Here is a 19,064-nt window from a genome sequence, read left to right on the forward strand (position 1 = left end):
CTCTGTAGAGTCGGACAGCTTCCCATCTGAATTCAATCAACGGGGAATCCTAGGGATCCCATTTCTCCCAACATGGATGAGCCGTGAAAATATGCTAAGTGGAATCTTCAGTCTTGTCACCCTTCACAAAGCTGCCCCACTTTGGGTGGCACAGAAGACAACAGGAAGAAGAACGCTGAACAATTCTATTGGTCAAACCCAAACCCAACATATCAGGATGGACCCAAATCTCAGGAAAAATAAACAAGACAATTCCAGTGGGTTACAGGATGCAACAGATCACAAGAGTCACCCGCAAATAAGACTAGGTTTTCCGGAAATGGACAACTTTCTGAAAGGCGTGCCGAAACTCCTTGTTAAAGACAGTGTATATTATGGGATTAATGAGGGAATTGAGATAGCCAAGCCAGGTGAAGAAGTCAAAGACGGCGGGGTGGAGCCAGCAGGAGTCCCGGCAGATGGGGAGGACCAGAGATGCGACAAAGAAGGGTAGCCAGCAGATGATAAAGGCCCCCAGGATGATCCCCAGCGTCTTCGTGGCTTTCCTTTCTCGAGCCGCGGAGATCCTCTTGCGCTCCAGGACACTATCGGCCAGCTTGATTTTCACGTGGTTGAAGAAGAGAGCGGAGCCAGCTGTGTGGGTGTGCCCCTCGTGGAGGCTGGGGCTGAGGGAGCAGAGCGAGGACCGCGCAGAGCCGGTGATGAGTTGGGCGGTGGTGAAGCGCTTCCCGTAGAGCGAAGGCGGGTTCAGGATGCGGTTCCGGGCGGCCACGTAGATGCGGCCGTAGAGGATGATGAGCAGCAGAGACGGGATGTAGAAGGCCCCGCAGGTGGAGTAGATGGTGTAGGAGATCTGAGACGTGTTCACCAGGCAGTCCGACATCTCTTCGTGAGCTTTGGCCTGCCGCCAGAAGAGTGGCGGGATGGAGATGCAGATGGAGATGACCCAGACGGTGGCGATCATGGCGGCCGCCCGGCCGGCTGTGCGGCGTTTACTGTACTCCAGGGCATCCGTGATGGCCCAGTACCTGTCCAGAGCAATGACACAGAGATGCAGGATGGAGGCCGTGCAGCACGTGATGTCGGAAGACAGCCAGATGTCACACAGGATTTGGCCAAAACTCCAGGTGCGAGTGGTGGTGTAGGCGATGCTGATGGGCATGACCAAGATGGAGACTAAGAGGTCAGTCATGGCCAGGGAGCCAATGAGATAGTTGGCTGGAGTATGGAGCTTCCTGGTGAGGAAGATGGTGGTGAGAACAAAGGCATTGGAGAGGGCCGTGGCCACTGTGATGATGGAAAGGAGCAAAGCAAGGGAGATCTTGAGGGCCCGGAGTGTCCCTGGACCCCAAGCCTCTGGGGTTTCCGTAGCATTCAGGGATCTATTGGAGGCCTCCTGGAGAAGGCCTTCCAGGGACTGGTTTGGCGGGGACATTCTAGGTGGCTCTCTCTTCTCGCAGACTTGGACACACACAGCTCCCTTCACAGTTGTCTTGCCTATGGGACAAGGTCATCCTTCTGCTTCACGCTGGTGGGGGCCCTCCATCAGTATGGCCCACAGTGAAAAGACCTCAAGACTTGACTGTTTGAAAACAGTGAGGTGACAGCTGGTAATTAAAGGTCTTTCCTAAACTGGATAAATCCCAAGACGTCTCACTATTCTGGAACTTTGCCCAGCAACTCTTCAAGCCCAGAGGACACATGCTGAATTTGTTAGACATTTATCAGGAGCTCACACTAATGTGGACATTGCTTTGGGATTCTCACTTTTGGCATTTGGGCTCCTTCCAAAGCTTGAGGGATAAATGTGTTTAATGAGAACTTTGGAATTTCCCCCATCCTATTCTGAGAAGAGTCAGGGTTTCAGGTTGCCTCTGGGGAGCTTTTAAAACCAGAGACGAAAAGAAGTACCAGCAGATTCTCAGAAGTAGTCCGGTCAACAGCTCACCATTTTCCTAAGTTCATCTTGACACATCATGAGGCACTTAACTTTGGTTCCCGTCCCACTGATCACTTTGAGCCCGAACAGACAAAACATTCTGGTTCCCAAGACTTGAAGTATGCATGAGCTTAGAGAAGGCAAAACAAACCGATCACTGAGGATTCATCAAGAAGGGCACACGTCCAGAGCTCTGGGACTTAATAAAGAAAAGAAGGCAAGAGTTAGGTTCTAGAAGGACAATTGAGACACTTGAGATGAACTCTAAGTTTAAAAGCACACTGCTTAGTGCTAGCAGTGACACAGTGAAACTAGCATTGTCAAAAGTGTCAGGAGAACACAGGGGAGACCAACAAGTCCCACCCCCACAATTCCCAGAGGGGGCAGAGCCTCTGGAAGCATCACAGGCTTGTTATAAATACATGAAATCAGCTTTGTAAGTTATGAATCAGAAACCATCATTCTATTTGCTCAGCAACAACGAAAACTAAACAAAACAACTCTGTGCACAGAAGAAGAAAAAAAAAAGGTCACCAGGAAAGATATCAAATTTTTACAATGTATTTCGCCCTAGAGACTTTCTTCGATTATTTTTTTTTTTTAGATTTTATTTATTTATTTGAGATAGAGCGAGAGTGAGAGAGAGAGAGCGCGCATGCACAAGCAGGGGGAGAAGCAGGCAGAGGGAGAAGGAGGTTCTCCACTGAGCAGGGAGCCTGACGTGGGGCTCGATCCCAGGACTCTGAGATCATGACCTGAGCTGAAAGCAGATGCTCACCCACACTGAGCTACAGGAGTGGCCCCCTTTCTTCTATTCTTAAAAAATTTTTCAAATTTCCTAGAGTGGGCATGCATGATTCTTAAAATAAACACAAAGACAAAAACACAAAAACACCTTTTGGTTAGCAGAGAAGTTAATTGCAGAAATTAGAACAATGAGCATTTTTCATGGTGAAAGTTCAACTCCAGAAAATATATTCAGCTTTCTTTTTTTTTAAACTAATCTTTTTATTTTTATTTTTTTAAGATTCCATTATTGGTTTGAGAGAGAGAGAGACACAGAGAGAGAGGGAACACAAGCAGGGGGAGTGGGAAAGGGAGAAGCAGGCTTCCCACAGAGCAGGGAGCCCGATGCTGGGGCTCGATCCCAGGACCCTGGAACCAGGACCCATGCCAAAGGCAGATGCCCAATGACTAAGCCACCCAGGTGCCCCTATATTCAGCTTTCTAAATGGAAACTGGCAATGTTGTCACAAAAAAAAACCCTTAAAGACTCATTTTCTCTTCTGTGTGCTTGAATCTGGGTTTCAGGATTTGGAACATGGTCAAGCCAAAGGTTTCTTGGAGCTTGGAGCCTCTGGTACAAGATAATAGGGGTAAGATAAAGCAGATGGCACTCTATTAAGGCCCATCTCTCGCACAACCCCAGCTGAAGACTGTGGGGCCTACTGGTAGCCCCCTGGGATAGAGCTGGCCAGGCAGATTTATATATACACACTTTAAAAATGTGATTATAATTATGTATGAATTTATTTCATAGTTTGTGTGTTTTGCAACTTAATATATTTTGAACTTTGTTCCATCAGTCATTCCCATAACATCATTCTTAAGGGCTGTATATAGCTCCAATGGGTAGCTACATTAAGAAGATTTCAATAGTCAAGGTCAGGAAGGATGGCATTCCTGGTGGCTGGAAAGGGAAGAGCGAAGGGCCAGAGGTCAGAAAGTGAAGGCTTGGGAAAGAGCCCAGCTGGCTGGAGCACAGAGAACAGAGGCGGGGTAGCAGAGAAGGCTCAGGAGGGGGCTGGCACCAGAGGTGGGAGGAGCTGGGTGCAGGGGGGAGCTTGGCTTGGGTAGGACAATCTGGGCTACAATCCCTCCTCTCTCCCACCCTCCTGTATGACTTTGGGCAAATCCCTTACCCTTTTCTGAGTCTCAGATTTTGTCTTCAAGACAGCCACCCTACCTGTCTCGACAGCTTCCATCACTCCTAGCAAGGCCGGCCTCTGAAACCCAGTAAACACTGAGCGATGTCAAGTCTCAAGTCTCATTACCATCTGACTCAGCAGAAAGGCTCAGGGACTTGTTGGGAAAGTTCAGTCTGTGTCCGTTGATTGACTGGTTTTTAAACCATTAAGAAACTAAACCACAACAATGCAATAGTTTCTCTTCCAGTCCTCAAACTGGGGGAACTTCAGCTTAAAAAAAATGTATCTTCCCAGGGCACCTGGGTGGCTCAGTCGGTTAGGCGTCTGCCTTCAGCTCAGGTCATGATCCAAGAATCTTGGGATAGAGCCCCACCTTGGCTCCCTGCTCAGTGGGGAGCATGCCTCTTCCTCTTCCCTTCCTCCTACTCATGCTCTTTCTTTGTCTCCCTCTCTCAAAAATAAATAAATAAAATCTTTAATAACATATATATTCCTAGAAGAGGGGAAACATTCTCAATTTAAGAAAACAAATCTGGAGCATCTGGGTGTCAGTGGGTTAAAGCCTCTGCCTTCAGCTCAGGTCATGATCTCAGGGTCCTGGGATTGAGCCCTGCATCAGGCTCTCTGCTTAGCAGGGAGCCTGCTTCCCCCTCTCTCTCTGCCTGTCTCTCTGCCCACTTGTGATCTCCCCATCAAATAAATAAATAAAATCTTTAAAAATTAAAAAAAAAAAAAAAGAAAACAAATCTGTTGGTTTTTTTTTTTTTTTTTAATGTAGACTTGACCCCAGCACGGAGCCCAATGCAGGTCTTGAGCTCATAACCCTGAGACTGAGACCTGAGTTGAGATCAAGAGTCAGACACCTAAGTGACTGAGCCACCCACGCACCCCAAGAAAACCAATCTTAATCTTAGCCTGCTCAAGAACATTCCCAAAGTTGAAAAGATATTATTATTATTATTAGGTCTTTTATAAAGCTCCTGCTATGTTGTAGGCACTGAGCTAGCCCTGGGGCCAAGAGTCTCCCACTGTGACATGGGCATTATGGCCCCACCTTATAAGTGAGCAGAGAGGTGATGTCATCTGCCCAAGGTCACCCAGCTAGAAGTGGAAAAACTGGGTCTGGAGTCATTCTTGAGATTTCCATTCTTCTCCACACTGCCTGGATCAGGAAGAAAAGCCTTAAGGCACATGTGCTTCCAGGAGTGAAACTGGTTTGGGGCCTCACAGGGATAGGTGAAAATGATGCCCTCTCCGACCCTCTCACCCCATGCTCCACCTCTGGCTCAAGTTTTCTTCCCACTTTGGTTCACATGGAAAATGTGAAGTTGGGTTGGACTGTTTGGAATGTTCTTCCTTCCAGACAGACCAGGTGCAGTCATTTCTTATGGAGGGCTGTGCGCTTGCCTCACAAACCTATCCATGTGGCCGTCCCTTGGGTTCCAGGCATTCCGATGGCCTCACTCAGTGAAAGGCGTGGGCTCAGAGAGGCCTGGGAGGCTGGTGGGTGACATCTTGGAAGGACAGGGTAGCTTGCCTTGGTCGGGAATGCTGGGCTGGAATTTTGAGGGAAGCCACATGATTCTGAAGCTCTCTCTTTCCTCTCCTGCCTGCTGTCCTTCCCCACCCTCAACAACATTGGAGAAATTTCCCACAATCCTGCTACCTTTGGCGATAAAGACTGTAGCTCTATAAGCAGCTGCCTCTCCTATCACACTTCAGATAATAAAACAAAAAAATACAAATGAAAGCAACAGTGAGATAGCACATTCAACCAGCAGTCAAGGAAGACATTTTCAATCTGATCCTGCTGCCGCGGCACCCCATGAGGGTGTGGACCAACGGGAATGGTCACCTACCACCAGCATAGTGGAAAGAGGAGGAATCTCGTTGGCCAACACTCTGATATTATCTCATAAAGCTGAGAATGCAAGGATTACCTCATGGCCCAGTCATTTTGCTCCCAGGTGTGGATCACAGGGAGGTTCTTCTCTGTGTTCATCAGCAGAGAGGAACAAGAATGGTCACCATGGCACGGACTAGAAACAACTAGAAACCACCGAAACATCCATCCACAGGAGAGTGGTAGAATGTGGCGTATCCCTGTGCCAGGGCCCCGCGGAGAAGCCAACCTCGATAAGCCAAAGCTGTATTCAAGTGGGTGCTTTTCACAAGCAACACTGAGTGCCAAAGTCGCAAACACGCAGGGAGAAACAAAGTGTTTAGAGACATAAATATATGTTGGTGAAGCCATAAGGAAAAGCAAGGAAACGTTAAATGTAAAATCCAGGATTGTGGTCACCCCTGGAGGGGAAAAAAGGCAGGAATGAGATTGTGCAGTTTTTAAGGTGGTGGTAGGTACATGAATGTTGATGATTATTCTTTGAACTGTATGTATATTATAATACATAATTTTTTATAGGGAATGATATATTTGTAATTATTTCTCTTAGACAATCAATTTTGTACATTTGAAAAAAAAGAACCATACTATCAGCAATGACACGGACACATTTTGATGCAGTAATACCTGTTGATACATTTGAATCCAGAAGATCTGGGTTCTGGTCCCAGCTCTGCCACCGACCATCAGGTAACTAAGGATAAGTCACGACTTCTCTTGGACCCTTAGTTTTTTCCTTGGTAAAATGGAAATATAAGTATCGGTATGCTGCCCCAAAGGATGTTTCATACTTCCAGTAAGATCATGTATGTGATGTGTACTAACTATAGAGACTTTGACAAGTATAACGAGGGTATAAAGATGGCAGGCAGTGGCTAAAAGCATACATCTTTTAAAATATATATATATATATTTTTAAATTTTGTTTATTTATTTGACAGAGAGAGATCACAACTAGGCAGAGAGGCAGGCAGAGAGAGAGAGGAGGAGGAATTAGGCTCCCAGCTGAGCAGAGAACCCGATGCAGGACTCCGTCCCAGGACCCCGAGATCATAACCTAAGCTGAAGGCAGAAGCTTAACCCACTGAGCCACCCAGGTGCCTCTGAAATATATATATCTGCTTGAGAGACAGAAAGAGCATGAGCAGGGGAAGGGGAAGAAGGAAAGTGAGACAGAATACTCAAGCAGACTCCCTGCTGAGCAGGGAGCCCAATACCAGGACCCTGAGATCATGACCTTAGCCAAAATCAAGAGCCAGAGACTTAACCAACTGAGCCAGCCAGGTGCCCCTCAAAGCATACATTTTAAGTCAGGTAGGATCAGGTTCCAATTCCTGTTGCTCCACTTTCTTGCTATGGCCGTTGGGCAAGTCATGCAAGCTCTCTGGGCGTGCACTGCCTCTGTGATTGGAGCTGATAATCTGGACCTCACGGAAGCTTGGGGAGAACCGGTAAGACCATCGATCCAAACGCCTGACAGAGTGAGTGATGACTTCTCTGGTTTCTCTATGATGTGTCCAACCAAATTCAGGTCTGCAGGCAATGAGGTCTCCTCAGTCTACTGTCCAACAAGCCATCCCTGTGCATTTTAGTGAGTCATGTCTGCCACTGTCTGCACTACCATCCATACCAGGGAGATTCTCCCTTGTCGAACGCACCCCTATAAACTACCGCAGCAGCAGCAGCAGCAGCAGCAAGGACTCCCCTCAGCCCAGTGGTGTCTCCCTGCAGAGTCTAGACCGCACAGACCCCAGCCACACCATATACTCTCAGCGCTAGCATCTCTCCAGTGAGAGGGAGGGGAAAAGCAGGGTGTCAATCTCAGCTTGTGGCGCAGACCACTTCTGAGCTTCGCTGATTGGACCAGCGGACACATGACCCCAAATGAGCCATCCAGATTCTCTCCTGGGAATTTAGCAAGGAGACTGCGAGGAGCTGGGAAGATTGACAACGGAGGAGGTGCAACCTGCAAGTCAAGGACCCCGAGGCTGAAATCTGGCCATGGCTAAGACCAAGGCCAGGGCAGGTTTGGGGGCAGCAGAAAAACCATAGGTAAATAAGAAAACAGGTCTGCAGAGAAATGTAGGAGAAGGGAGTAGACAGAGAAAAGAGCAGAGAGACAGGGGAACCCCCTGTCCCAAGAGAGGAAGTGGAAGGAACCTTCCAGATCCAATGGCACTCCTTCCTATTCCTGGATGTCCATGAGCAACTTCTGTACCCAGGAATCCTCACTGGTACCAGCTCCTGCTTTTCCCGGTGGAGTCAGTTTAAATGGACTGAGAAACAGTCCAATGGACCCTGGGAAGTGGTAATAAGACTGAGTTCCTTTTCCCCCAAACAGTCCCAACTGTGGGGTGGAGGCAAGTCATTTCACCTCCTGGGCTTTTCTTCTTCTATCTGTAAATTGGGGTAATAGCACCTTTCTCCCAGAACTGCTCTGTGGGTTCAGTGGGAAGGATGAGAGCCTGGTCCACAGCAGGGGCTCTTTGTAGCCCTTTTAACAAGTGCTTCCTACCCAGGGCTCATTCCGTTTGCAGAAAGATCAGTCACCTCCCCTTTCTGAAGGATCTTTATTTTAACAGAGTCATAAAACCTTGCCAGAAACCAAGAGGATATATGGGTTTAATGTATCCTCAGAAGCCAGTCTCATCTTTTTGGAAGAAAAAAACCCTGGGCTCTGTGATAAAGATTTGTTATGGTAGGATAGATCCCCCCACCCAGAGAAATCTGTGTCTGTGCTTTCTCTAGAAGCCGTGTGGTATGGCTGAGTGAGCCCTGGATGGGGAAATCATTCTCCACAAATCTGAGGAATGCTTTATATTTTACAAAGTGCATCCACAGCTATGGCCCTCTCCTCTTCAGGGCATGGGACCTCCCTCAACCTCAGTTTCCTCCTCTGTAAAATCAGGGCATCAAGTTTACCTCTCTGGGGGTGTTGTGAGTGTGAAGTAATATATATGGAGAAAACTGGAAAAGAGTTAACATGGGTGTGTCTGTCTGTATCTGAGCCCAAGAGCTGACTTCTAATTCGTTTCACAAGCAAGTCTATCCTTCACCTGTTTCTCTAATTATAAAATCTGGAAAATGTAAAAAATTTTAAGAAGCCAAACCTCTTACGAAAATCTTCTACTCGCAGCCATATAACCAACAAAAACCTGCACGTATGTCCGCCAAACCACTTGTGCAAGAATCGTTCACACAGGCACGGTTTAACAGCCACAGACGGAAAACTATCCCAACAGACAGCCGCCGTAGAACGGAGAAATGAGCTGCGGCAGACTCATGCAGTAGAATACTGTACACCAGCGAGAAGGAGCTCCAGCTCCTTGCCTCGCACAACCACGTAGAAGGAACAGGCGTCATGCTGAACCCAAGAAGCTGCACATTATGACACAGCACACGTGATTCAAACATCATGAAGTTCAAGAACAGGCAAAACTGACCTGCACTGATGGAAGCCCCGGGGCCTTTCCCTTCACTTCTTTGCACTGTTTCTTCATAGGGAAGATGGGGATGAGGGGGGCTTGGCTGAGTCACTCAGTGGAATGTGCAACTCTTGATCTCAGGGTTGTGAGTTCAAGCACCACACTGGGTATAGAGACTGCCTAAAAATAAAATCTGGAGGACACCTGGGTGGCTCAGTGGGTTAAAATCTCTGCCTTTGGCTCCGGTCATGATCTCAGGGTCCTAGAATCAAACCCCATGTTGGGCTCTCTGCTCAGCAGGGAGCCTGCTTCCCTTCCTCTCTCTCTGCCTGCCTCTCTGCCTACTTGTCATCTCTGTCAAATAAATAAATAAAATATTAAAAAAAAAATAAGGGGCCCCTGGGGGGCCCCGTTGGGTAAACACTTTGGTTTCCGCCAGGGGCCTGGTCCCAGGGTCCTGGGATCAAGCCCCGCATCGGGCTCTCTGCTCAGCAGGGAGCCTGCTTCCTCCCCCCTCTCTGCCTACTTGTGATCTCTGTCTGTCCAAAAAAAAAAACTGCTTTAAAAAAAATAAAATCTGCAGTGCCTGGATGGCTGAGATGGTTAAGCATCTGATTTTGGCTCAGGTCCTGATCTCAGCATCCTGCAATCAAGCCTCCTGTTGGACTCCCCACTGAGTGGGGAGTCTGCTTGTCCCTCTGCCCCTTTCCCTGCTTGTACACTCTCTCTCTCAAATAAATAAAGCCTCTAAAAAAAAAAAAAAGTAAAATAAAATACAATCTTTAAAAAAAGAAAGAAAGTGTGGACAATAACAATACCAACCTCAAAGTGCTGTTATGTTTGAGTGAGTTGAACAGAAAGCCCAGCCATATAGTAAACGCTCCATGGTTAGTTATAATGAACAGCCCCTCCCTGGCAAACCTGATTTAGAAGAAACACGTTAAATGATGCAATCCAACCCGATCGGCTGGGATTGCTGATGCCCAGAGAGGTAGATGCCTTGTCTAAGATCACACAGTACGGTTTCCCACCCTTCTCAGCTCAGCTCCGTGCTTCTACTATCTCATGCTGCCTCCACCAGCACCCGTCAAAAGAAGGGGGAGATTTCCTTGTCCCTCAAGTTTGGGTTCAGTGTGAACTAGCTGTGGTCAACAGAATGAGGCAGAAGGGACAGTGAGCCAGTTCCAAATTTAGTCCTCAAGAGGCTGTGCAGGTTTCTGCTTACACTCGGCCACTGCCATGAACACATGTAGGAGTGAGCCTACCAGTCCCTAGAGGAGGCAAAGATACATGGAGCAGAGAGCCACTCCAGCCAACTGCCCCCAGGCAAAGCCAGCCTAGGACAGAGGCTCTCAGTGGACCAGCAGATGCCTGTGTGAACCCTGCTAAACCAGCAGAAATGCCCAGCCAATTTCAGATTAAATCAGCCGGTCTCCAGATGCAGGATTCATAGGAATAAATGCCTTCTTAATCCACTGAGTTTGGGGGTGGTTTGTTACATGGCAATGGCTGATAGAGTCCCCTTGTTTGCTGAATTACTAAATTCTGTCAGTTCGACTGCATAAATCTAACTGTGCCTTGAGTCTTTGCTCCCTTCTAGTCCTGTTGCAGGCTGCATCTTCTCTGGCTTAAATGGGCTCTCTGCGGCCACTCCTACCCCCTCTTCATTCTCTCACCACATCACACCCAGAATTTTTCTTTCTTTATTTTTTATTTTTTAGAGATTTTATTTATTTATTTGAGAGAGAGAGAGAGAGAGAGCATGAGCAGTGGGGAGGGGCAGAGGGAGAGGGAGAAGCAGACTTCCCACTGAGCAGGGAGCCCGACCCAGGACTCCACTCCAGCACCCTAGGATCATGATTTGAGCCCAAGGCAGATGTTTAACGGACTGAGCCACCAAGGTACACCAGGAATCTTTCGTTTAACTAAAAATCTGGCCATGTCAGTTCTTTACAGTCTTCCAGGGCCTCCCAAGGCCCTTGGAATTCAGCCCCAGCTTGGTCTAAGAGACCCTTCACGACCTGGTCTTTATTTACATTTCCAGCATCATTTCCTGACCCGGCAGATCTGCTAGCCTTCCTGCCAGCACCCTGCTGCCTTGAGCCCCAGTGCTGCTTTCTGCTCCAAACCTCCATCCCCGTTGGGTCATCTGCCTGGAAGGCATCCCCTGCTCAGTCCTCTGGTCGCCTAATCCAGTCACACTTTAGGACTAAGCTCTGGCATCGCCCCAGGAAGCCTTCCCTAACTTTCTCCCCACAGCCCAGCTTGGGTTAGATACCCCGCTTCTGGACTCCTACCACCACAGCTCTTACCATGCTGGACTGTCTCCATCACTGGACCTTGAGTGCAGTGACCATGGCTTAGTTAACCCCTAGAGCCCAGACACCTAGCCCAGAGCAAGAGGAAGGGGCGCTGAGAACAGAGCTTGACCTGAGTGGGAAGCCCTGATCTTTGCTTCGTTCTGCCATAAACTCTTTGGCCTTGGATAAGTCAGTTCCTGCTCTGTGCCTCAGTGTCTCCATCTTGAAAATGCAAGGGTTTGGGGTGCTTTGGTGGCTCAGTTGGTTAAGCATCTACCTTCAGCTCTGGTCATGATCCTGAGATTGAGCCCTGACAGGGGCTCCCTGCTCAGCTCGGGGGGTCTGCCTCTCCCCTCTCCCCTTGCCCTTCCCCTCTGCTTATGCTCCCTCTCGCTCTCTAATAATTAAAATGTTAAAAAAATAAAAATAAAAAATCCAAGACAGGTGAAGCCTGTTTTCCAGACCTTTGCAACAGCTAGGGAAGTCTGAGAAGGCAACACCTTCCTACTTACGGCTTTGCACTGAGTTATTACCAGTGTTCAGTAGGGAAGGGACCACCTTGAACGACTAAGCCTTGCACAAAGGCTTTGTGGTTGACAACTCACCGGATTTCCTCCCATGCTTGTGGGAAAGCGGGCAAAGGGGTTTTAAACTCTCTCCATCTGCCTCTCATACTACAGCTTGGAGACAGACTTAGTACCCCCATTTTACAGATGGAAAAACTGAGGTCCAGAGAGGTGAAATGACTAGCCCAAGGCCATGTGGGTAATATCTGACACAGCTGGGAATGAGAGCCAGTGCTAAAAAAATTCTCGGATAGCTATCACTGCTGGCCACACGTGGCAGTTGTCTAAGTTGAGGGCTTGAGACGTGGCTACTTGAGATGGGCTGGAGTGTAAAACGTACTGAGTTTCAAAGAGTTTCAAAAAGAATGTAAAATATCTCACTAATAATTTTTTCTATCAGTTAGTTGATCATATTTTGGACATATTGAGTAAATAAAACATACGTGAAATTCATTTCACTTTCTTCTTCTTTCTCCTTCTCCTCCTCCCCCTCCCCCTTCTTCTTCTTCTTCTTTCTTTCTTCTCCTTCTCCTTTTAACACAGCTACCTCTAAATTTTCTAAATCTAAAATTACCTTTGTGGCTTGATTCCTGTTTATATCGCATAGTGGTGCTCTCCAGCCAGGGGTTCTCGACAAGGGGTGCTATCGCCCCCTAGGGGTCATTTTGGGACTCTGTCCTCAGGGAACTCCCGCAATCCAGGGGCGGGGCTGGGGCGGTCTGCGGCGCAGCGCGCGCGGGGGCTGGAACAGCAGTAGCAGCAAAGGAACGGCAGGCGCTATTACGAGCTCCCCGTGCGCCAGGCACTGTTCTCAGCACGTCTCCTTTATCCACTCGTTTAAGGCTAATCCCACCCTCTAAAGTCAGTCTTACTGGTGTTATTCCCATTGCCCAGCGCAGCTCAGATAAATGGCTTGTTGAGACCCTGCAGATCTAGGATAGGAACCCGGCTTGCTCGCCTCCCTGCTCCACCGCTCAGGAAAGGTGAGTGTGTTCCACTCCACCCTCCACTGCACAAATAGCCCGCGCAAGCCTGCACACACTCACAGACTCTTTGCTGGGGACCTGCTCCACCACTTGCACCTGAATGCGCCCCGACCCCGGGGAAGCATGCACGCCATCCTCCACCTACCTTTTCAGCACAGCCCAGAGCGAGGACAGAAACAGCCGCTCACTGCAGCCCATCTCACACTGGAATGAACCCACGGGCTACCTAGGGACCTTAGGAAACACGCAGGTGCTGATTCCGTGGGGCGGGAGCAGGACCTGAGATTCGGCATTGCCAAGCTCCCAGGTAAATGCGGCTGCTCCATGCACCGCAGTGAACGGTTCAGGAGATAACAGCCAAGTCAGCGCCAGGACTTAAGATCCGAGTGTCAGAGCAGGAAGGACTCAGGAATCATTTACTGCAACTCCCTTGTGGTGCTGACAGGGAGAGAGGCCCAGAGAGGGCAGGACACTTGCCCAAGGGCACACAGCGAGTTATAGGCAGAGACCAAGTCTTCAGATTCCCATCAGTGCTCCTTCAGATGCCTCCCATTTGCAGCAGGAACTTGAGACTAAGGACATTAGTATCCAGAGGCTCTTGTGCCCAACTCACATACATTTTTGACATTTTCCAATCTCCCAGTCACCTCCATCTGGGTTTCCATACTAGGGGAGTGATTCTCAGAGCAGACTGGAGGGGCAGACCACACTTTGCCAGAAGCCTCTAGGGCTACATCCCCAGGTCCTGGAGCTCACCCCGCTGCTACCACCCCTCTAACCGCCCCCCACCCCTGCTGCACATCTGGGTCCCCAGACAGCACTTGAGCTGATGGAGTGAATAAACCACTTTCAGGACAAGTGAGATGCTGTCTTCTCCAGACTGGATAAACAAGGTTTGAACAATAGGAATTCATTTCCTAGAAATGAAACACGGGATTTGTTAGTGCTTATGGGATCCAAAACCTGTTCTTCACCATCTGCTCGCCCTGCTGGGAGCCATAATCCAGCTGTGTTACAAACACAAGCTTTAGAGTCAGGTAGACTGAATTTCCTTCCCTGCTCTGCCACTTACTAGCTCTGTGACTCTGGGCAAGTTTCTCGACCTCTCTGAGCCTGTTTCCTCAACCATTCCACAGCTGTTCGCTTAAAGCCTTACCATGTGCCAAGCACACGTGGACCCTGTTCCCGGAAGACTTCCGGCGGCCCCGGGAAAACTGCTCCTGGAACCTGGGTCCACAGACATCACTGAGGATGACACTGGAGCATGAAGGGAGCCCTGGGAATGTAGGAGAGACCTGCTGTGACCCTGAGACCCCTTCGGAAAGTAGCCCTGAAATGGAGTGCTAGAGGACAAGGCAGTAGTTGGGGCCAATGACAGCTATTCCACAGACGGAAGAATCCTTGGAGAACTTTTCCCTTCATGCGCCCTGAATCCTTCTTCACTTCCCGTTGCTGACCTGTCCAGAGGCCGCACGGTCCAGTCCTTCCCACTCCTCTTCGTGTGCACTCAGCAGAAGACCCCACCTCCAGCGTGGCTGAGGCCTCCTGCAAATACACTGTGGTTCTCTCACTCCTCTGAGCTTTCACACAGGCTGTTCCCTCCAGGTTCCTCTGGACCCAAGAGATGGAACTGGTTACTCCCCGCTCCCTACCGCAGTGGGCTCATTTGCTGATTGCCTGTCTCCCTGTTGGACTTGATTTCTGCAAGGGGAGGGGGGGAGTGGTATACATGTGTCGTGAAGCCCAGCGCCCTCTGTGAGGGGGACCCCTCATCCACCCACCCAAAGGCAACTTCACTCCCAGGATTGAATTCAACTGTCACCTCTTTGCTGAAATGTGTCCACTCGTTCCACCACTTATGGGAGTTGGGCAGGTCCCAAACTCGATACAGCCATCATCTTCCTCATCCACACCAGCCTCTCCGGTTTCCTCCTTGGCAGGCACAATCCCGTTCCCATTCACCTACCCGAAGCACTTGGCATCCTACCCCGCCCCTTTCTCCCCCAGCAATTACCCAGTTATTTCCCTTTCATGTCTGAGCAGGTTGAGGCTCAGAAAGATCATGCAATCTGCTCAAGGTCACACAGCACATACATGGGCAGACCCAGGGTCTTCTCTGAACAGCTCAGACTTCCTCCCTAGCCTGACCTCTAATTCCCTACAAGTCTCGTCTCCTCTCCCCTGACTTCCTCACACACATCTGGGGCATTCACGTCCCGGTTCAGGCTGACTCCCCTCTGCCTGGAAAAACAATCTATCCCACTCCCCTTCAGGCATACCTGATGTCATCTGCCTTCTGATCTGAAGTCCTTATTGAAAGCCACTTACTTCTGGGGCACCTGGGTGGCTCAGTGGGTTAAGCCGCTGCCTTCAGCTCAGGTCATGATCTCAGGGTCCTGGGATCGAGCCTCGAATTGGGCTCTCTGCTCAGTGGGGAGCCTGCTCCCCCCTCTCTCTCTGCCTGCCTCTCTGCTTACTTGTGATCTCTCTGTCAAATAAATAAATGAAATCTTTAAAAAAAAAAAAAAAAGCTACTTACTGCAGGAAGCCTTTTCTGGTGAACCAGATGCGAAACCTTCCTCCTTGAAGTCCTCTCCAGACTCCAGGACTGTTTGTGCCTCTCCCTGCCCATGCCTGGAAGCTCTTTGAAGAGCTAGCTACCTATTCCCACAGCCCACCAGGGACCACGACACAGTAGGATGGCAATCAGTATAGGAGGACTCCTTTGTAAGGCTTCAGTGAGCCCTGAAGAAATAATAGCATTTGCACTCTCCAGTTTGAAACTCTCCAGTGGCTCCCATGTCAGAACAAAATCCGAAATCCTCACCACGGCCCACAAGGCCCTACACTGTCTGCTGCCCAAGACACCTACCTCTCTGACTTTGTCTCTTACCAGCTGCCCACCCCACACTTAAATATCACCTCCTTGGGCCGCCTGGGTGGCTCACTGGGTTGAAGCCTCTGCCTTTGGCTCAGGTCATGATCTCAGGGTCCTGGGATAAAGCCCCACATCAGGGTCTTTGCTCAGTGGGGAACCTGCTTCCCCCTCTCTCTCTGCCTCTCTTTATGCCTACTTATGATCTCTGTCTGTCAAATAAATGAAAAAAAAAATCTTAAAAAAAAAAAGAAGTTTTAGCCCACTGAGCCACCCAGGTGCCCCTTGAATTATCTTCTTCAAATGCATATACGAGAGGCATCTGGGTGACTCAGTGGATTAAAGCTTCTGCCTTTAATTCTCAGTGGATTAAAGCTTCTGCTCAGGTCATGATGGCAGGGTCCTAGGATCTAGCCCTGCATGGGGCTCTCTGCAGGGAGCCTGCTTCCCTTCCTCTCTCTCTGCCTACTTGTGATCTCTGTCAAAGGAATAAATAAAATCTTTAAAAGATATATATCACCTCCTTGGCAAAGCTCTGACCGACCAATACAATCGAGGATCTCTCATTCTCTAGGCTATCATCCTGCTCGATGCTCCTTTTAGCACCTCACCCAATCTGGTATTTTCTGCTCCTCTCTGCTTGTCTCACGCCTACCCCCTCCCAAAACTTGCCTTCTGACAAGCCCATCGCTATATCCCCAGTGTCTAGAACAATGTGGGGCTGACAATACCTAGATAGGTCTACAGCCCAAGGAGAGATCTTTGCTGGGGACAAATCTGTATGAGTCACATGCACAGAGGTGGTAACTAAAGCCAGCGGGGGTGGGTGAGACACCCAGGGAGAGTGTCTAGTATGAGCAGAGCAGAGGGCCTGGGGGAGTAGAGCAGCTAATGGCTGTAGAAAGAAGGATAAACCTGCAAAAAGAAGAAATGAAGAAGGGAAAATATGACAGTGCCACATCGCAGGAGCCAGAAGTGTGTCCAGAGGAAAGGAGGGGTCAGCCGTGTCATCTGCTACTCAGAGAGAAAGTTCAAGACTGAACGATGTCCGTAGAATTCGGCTTGCTGGAGGACACCAGTGACCTTGGCAGACCCCTGCCCTTCTGCATGAGCCCCAGACCCCTAACCATCCACAATGAGAGGGGCCTCTCAGGTCCCGGGAACTCCCAGCTCTGAGAATGTCTTTTCACTCAGAGTCACATCACTTCACCAAGAACTGTCATGCATCTGCAGCCTAGGAGAGAAGAGATGACCCTGTCCGTTCACCCTCATTATCCGCCATGCATCTGACAAACTCTGAGAAGCACCCTTGTATTTCTGGGTCTGTTACTAGGCACCAGGGGGAGGAGAGGAAGCCCTAAGCCCTACCAGTCAGGTCCAGCTGGCCAGCCCCTCCCTTCCAGGCGGTGGCTAGATCCTGGCTTCCGGGATGCCTCCAGAGTAAAGACCACCCGTTTCTCCCCACCTGCTGGACAGGACCAAAAGCTGGAGAAGGTTCAGCTGTCCAAGTGGCCTTACTTGCTGCTGTCAGTAAAGAGTTCCTCCAGGTCTCTGTGAGGAAGGCTAAGCCCCCGAACAGTGGAGAGACGTGTGCTCAATCAGAAAACACTGGAGGCTAATTCCAAGGAAGAGATTGAGAGATGACTCCCACTAATCAGAGCAATGATTTCCGCTAATGGCTGAGTTGTTGAGTGCCCAGGCGCTGTGCTGAGCAATGACCACATTGGATTTGCACAAGGAAGCCTGCAAGGCAGCATTCTTAACCCTTTTCACATGGGAGAAAGCCATGGCTCAGAGAGGTAAAGGGCTTTCCCAAGGTCAGGCAGCTAGTAAATAGCCAAGCCCGGTTTGCTAATGCAGTCTGATGGAGAGTACCTGCGCTGAACTGTTGAACTTCCAACAGTGAGGCAGGGGGCTAAGTCTTAGATCCTCTTACAAGTAATGTGACCTTGGGCGCGATCAAATCTCCACTCTCCCCGTCTGCAGCAAAGCAGATTTCTTAGTGCCCTTCCAGTTCTGACATTCTGTGATTAGCTAGGATTTATACAGAACTTTACAGTCTAAAAAAAGGCATCCTTATAGCAGTTCCTTTATTCCCACGGATCGTGCAGGGTGGGAGAAGTATCCCCTCCATTTGATAGACGAGCAATCTGAAGTTCGAAAAGATGCAGTGACCTGCCCAAGGTCACAAAGCAAGTCCGGGCCCGCCGGGCTTCGGGTCTGGAAGCCGAGGCTCCACACTGGACGCTCTTTCCACTCGCCTCGGCAAAGGGCTGGCCCCAGCGCTGCGCCGCACCGCGACCTGGCCGGCAGGGGGCAGCGCCCCGCTTCCCTCCGCCGCCCGGGGCCACGTGGGGGCGTCACAGCCCCCGACCCAGGGTCGCGCCCCCCGCCCGGCCAGATGTCGCCCCCGCGCGGGGTGCCCCGAATGCGCTCCTGGGATCCCGCAGCCGTCTCCGGGCGCTGCCTCGGCCCCCACTCCGCCCCGGGGCTCCGGGACGGCGCCCCTCACGGACGCTCCCCGCGGGTCGGATTGGTCCTCCGAGACCCTCTGTTCTGCGCGCGCGCGCGCTTCCCGTCCGAAGGCACCGAGAAGGGGGCCCCGCGGGTCACCGAGGCCCCAAGCCGTGGCGCCCCCTCCCCGCTCCAGCGCCCTCGGGACGGCCGCCACGGCCGGACTCCCAGCCGCCAGGGCCCCGGCGCGTCCACCCCCGGCGGCACTCGGCTCCGAGAGCTTACCCGCTCCGGGCCACGCAGGTGCGGACCCCACGCTCGCCCGCCAGGGTCCTGCTTCCTCGCGCAGCGCCGCGTCTCTCCGCCGGCGGCCGCCGCATCTCCGCCGCGACCCGCGCCGAGCTCCGGGCGCCGCCCGCCCCGCCGCCCCGGGGGCTCTGCCCGGCCCGCGCCCTCGCGATCCCCGCCTCCCTCCGCCCCGGCGGGCGCCCTGCGGCTCCCGCTCCGCGCTCCCCTTCCCGCGCGCGCCGCTCCTCCTCGCTCCCCTCCCCCAGCTCCTCCCCCGCGAGCCTCGCTCCCCTCTCGGCCCCCCGCCCGCGGTCCGCAGGCTCGGCCCCCTCCTGCCCCGGCCCCGCGGGGAGCTCCGAGCCCCCGCCGCCGCCCCAGCCCGGCGCCCCCGCTCCCCGCG

General features: G+C 50.9%; 1 protein-coding gene across 2 annotated transcripts; it reads right to left on the reverse strand.

Moving 5' to 3' along the window:
- Positions 1-170: 170 nt before the first annotated feature.
- Positions 171-18,784, reverse strand: HTR1D (5-hydroxytryptamine receptor 1D). 2 transcript variants are annotated; one of them, XM_059376604.1, is made up of 3 exons: positions 18,662-18,784; positions 6,398-6,506; positions 171-2,138 (listed from the first exon to the last, which is right to left on the reverse strand). In XM_059376604.1, exon 3 carries the CDS (start codon positions 1,433-1,435, stop codon positions 305-307), a length of 1,131 nt encoding a protein of 376 aa, XP_059232587.1. In that variant the 5' UTR covers positions 1,436-2,138; positions 6,398-6,506; positions 18,662-18,784; the 3' UTR covers positions 171-304. The 2 variants fall into 2 exon arrangements, with proteins under 2 accessions (XP_059232587.1, XP_059232586.1); XM_059376603.1 differs by lacking the exon at positions 6,398-6,506.
- Positions 18,785-19,064: the final 280 nt, after the last annotated feature.

The sequence above is a fragment of the Mustela nigripes genome, chromosome 14 (assembly GCF_022355385.1).
Source record: "Mustela nigripes isolate SB6536 chromosome 14, MUSNIG.SB6536, whole genome shotgun sequence".
Lineage (NCBI taxonomy): Eukaryota > Metazoa > Chordata > Mammalia > Carnivora > Mustelidae > Mustela > Mustela nigripes.

Coding starts and splice junctions, on each gene's coding strand:
- HTR1D (XM_059376603.1), bottom strand. CDS start 1,435: ATGTCCCCGCCAAACCAGTCCCTGGAAGGCCTTCTCCAGGAGGCCTCC.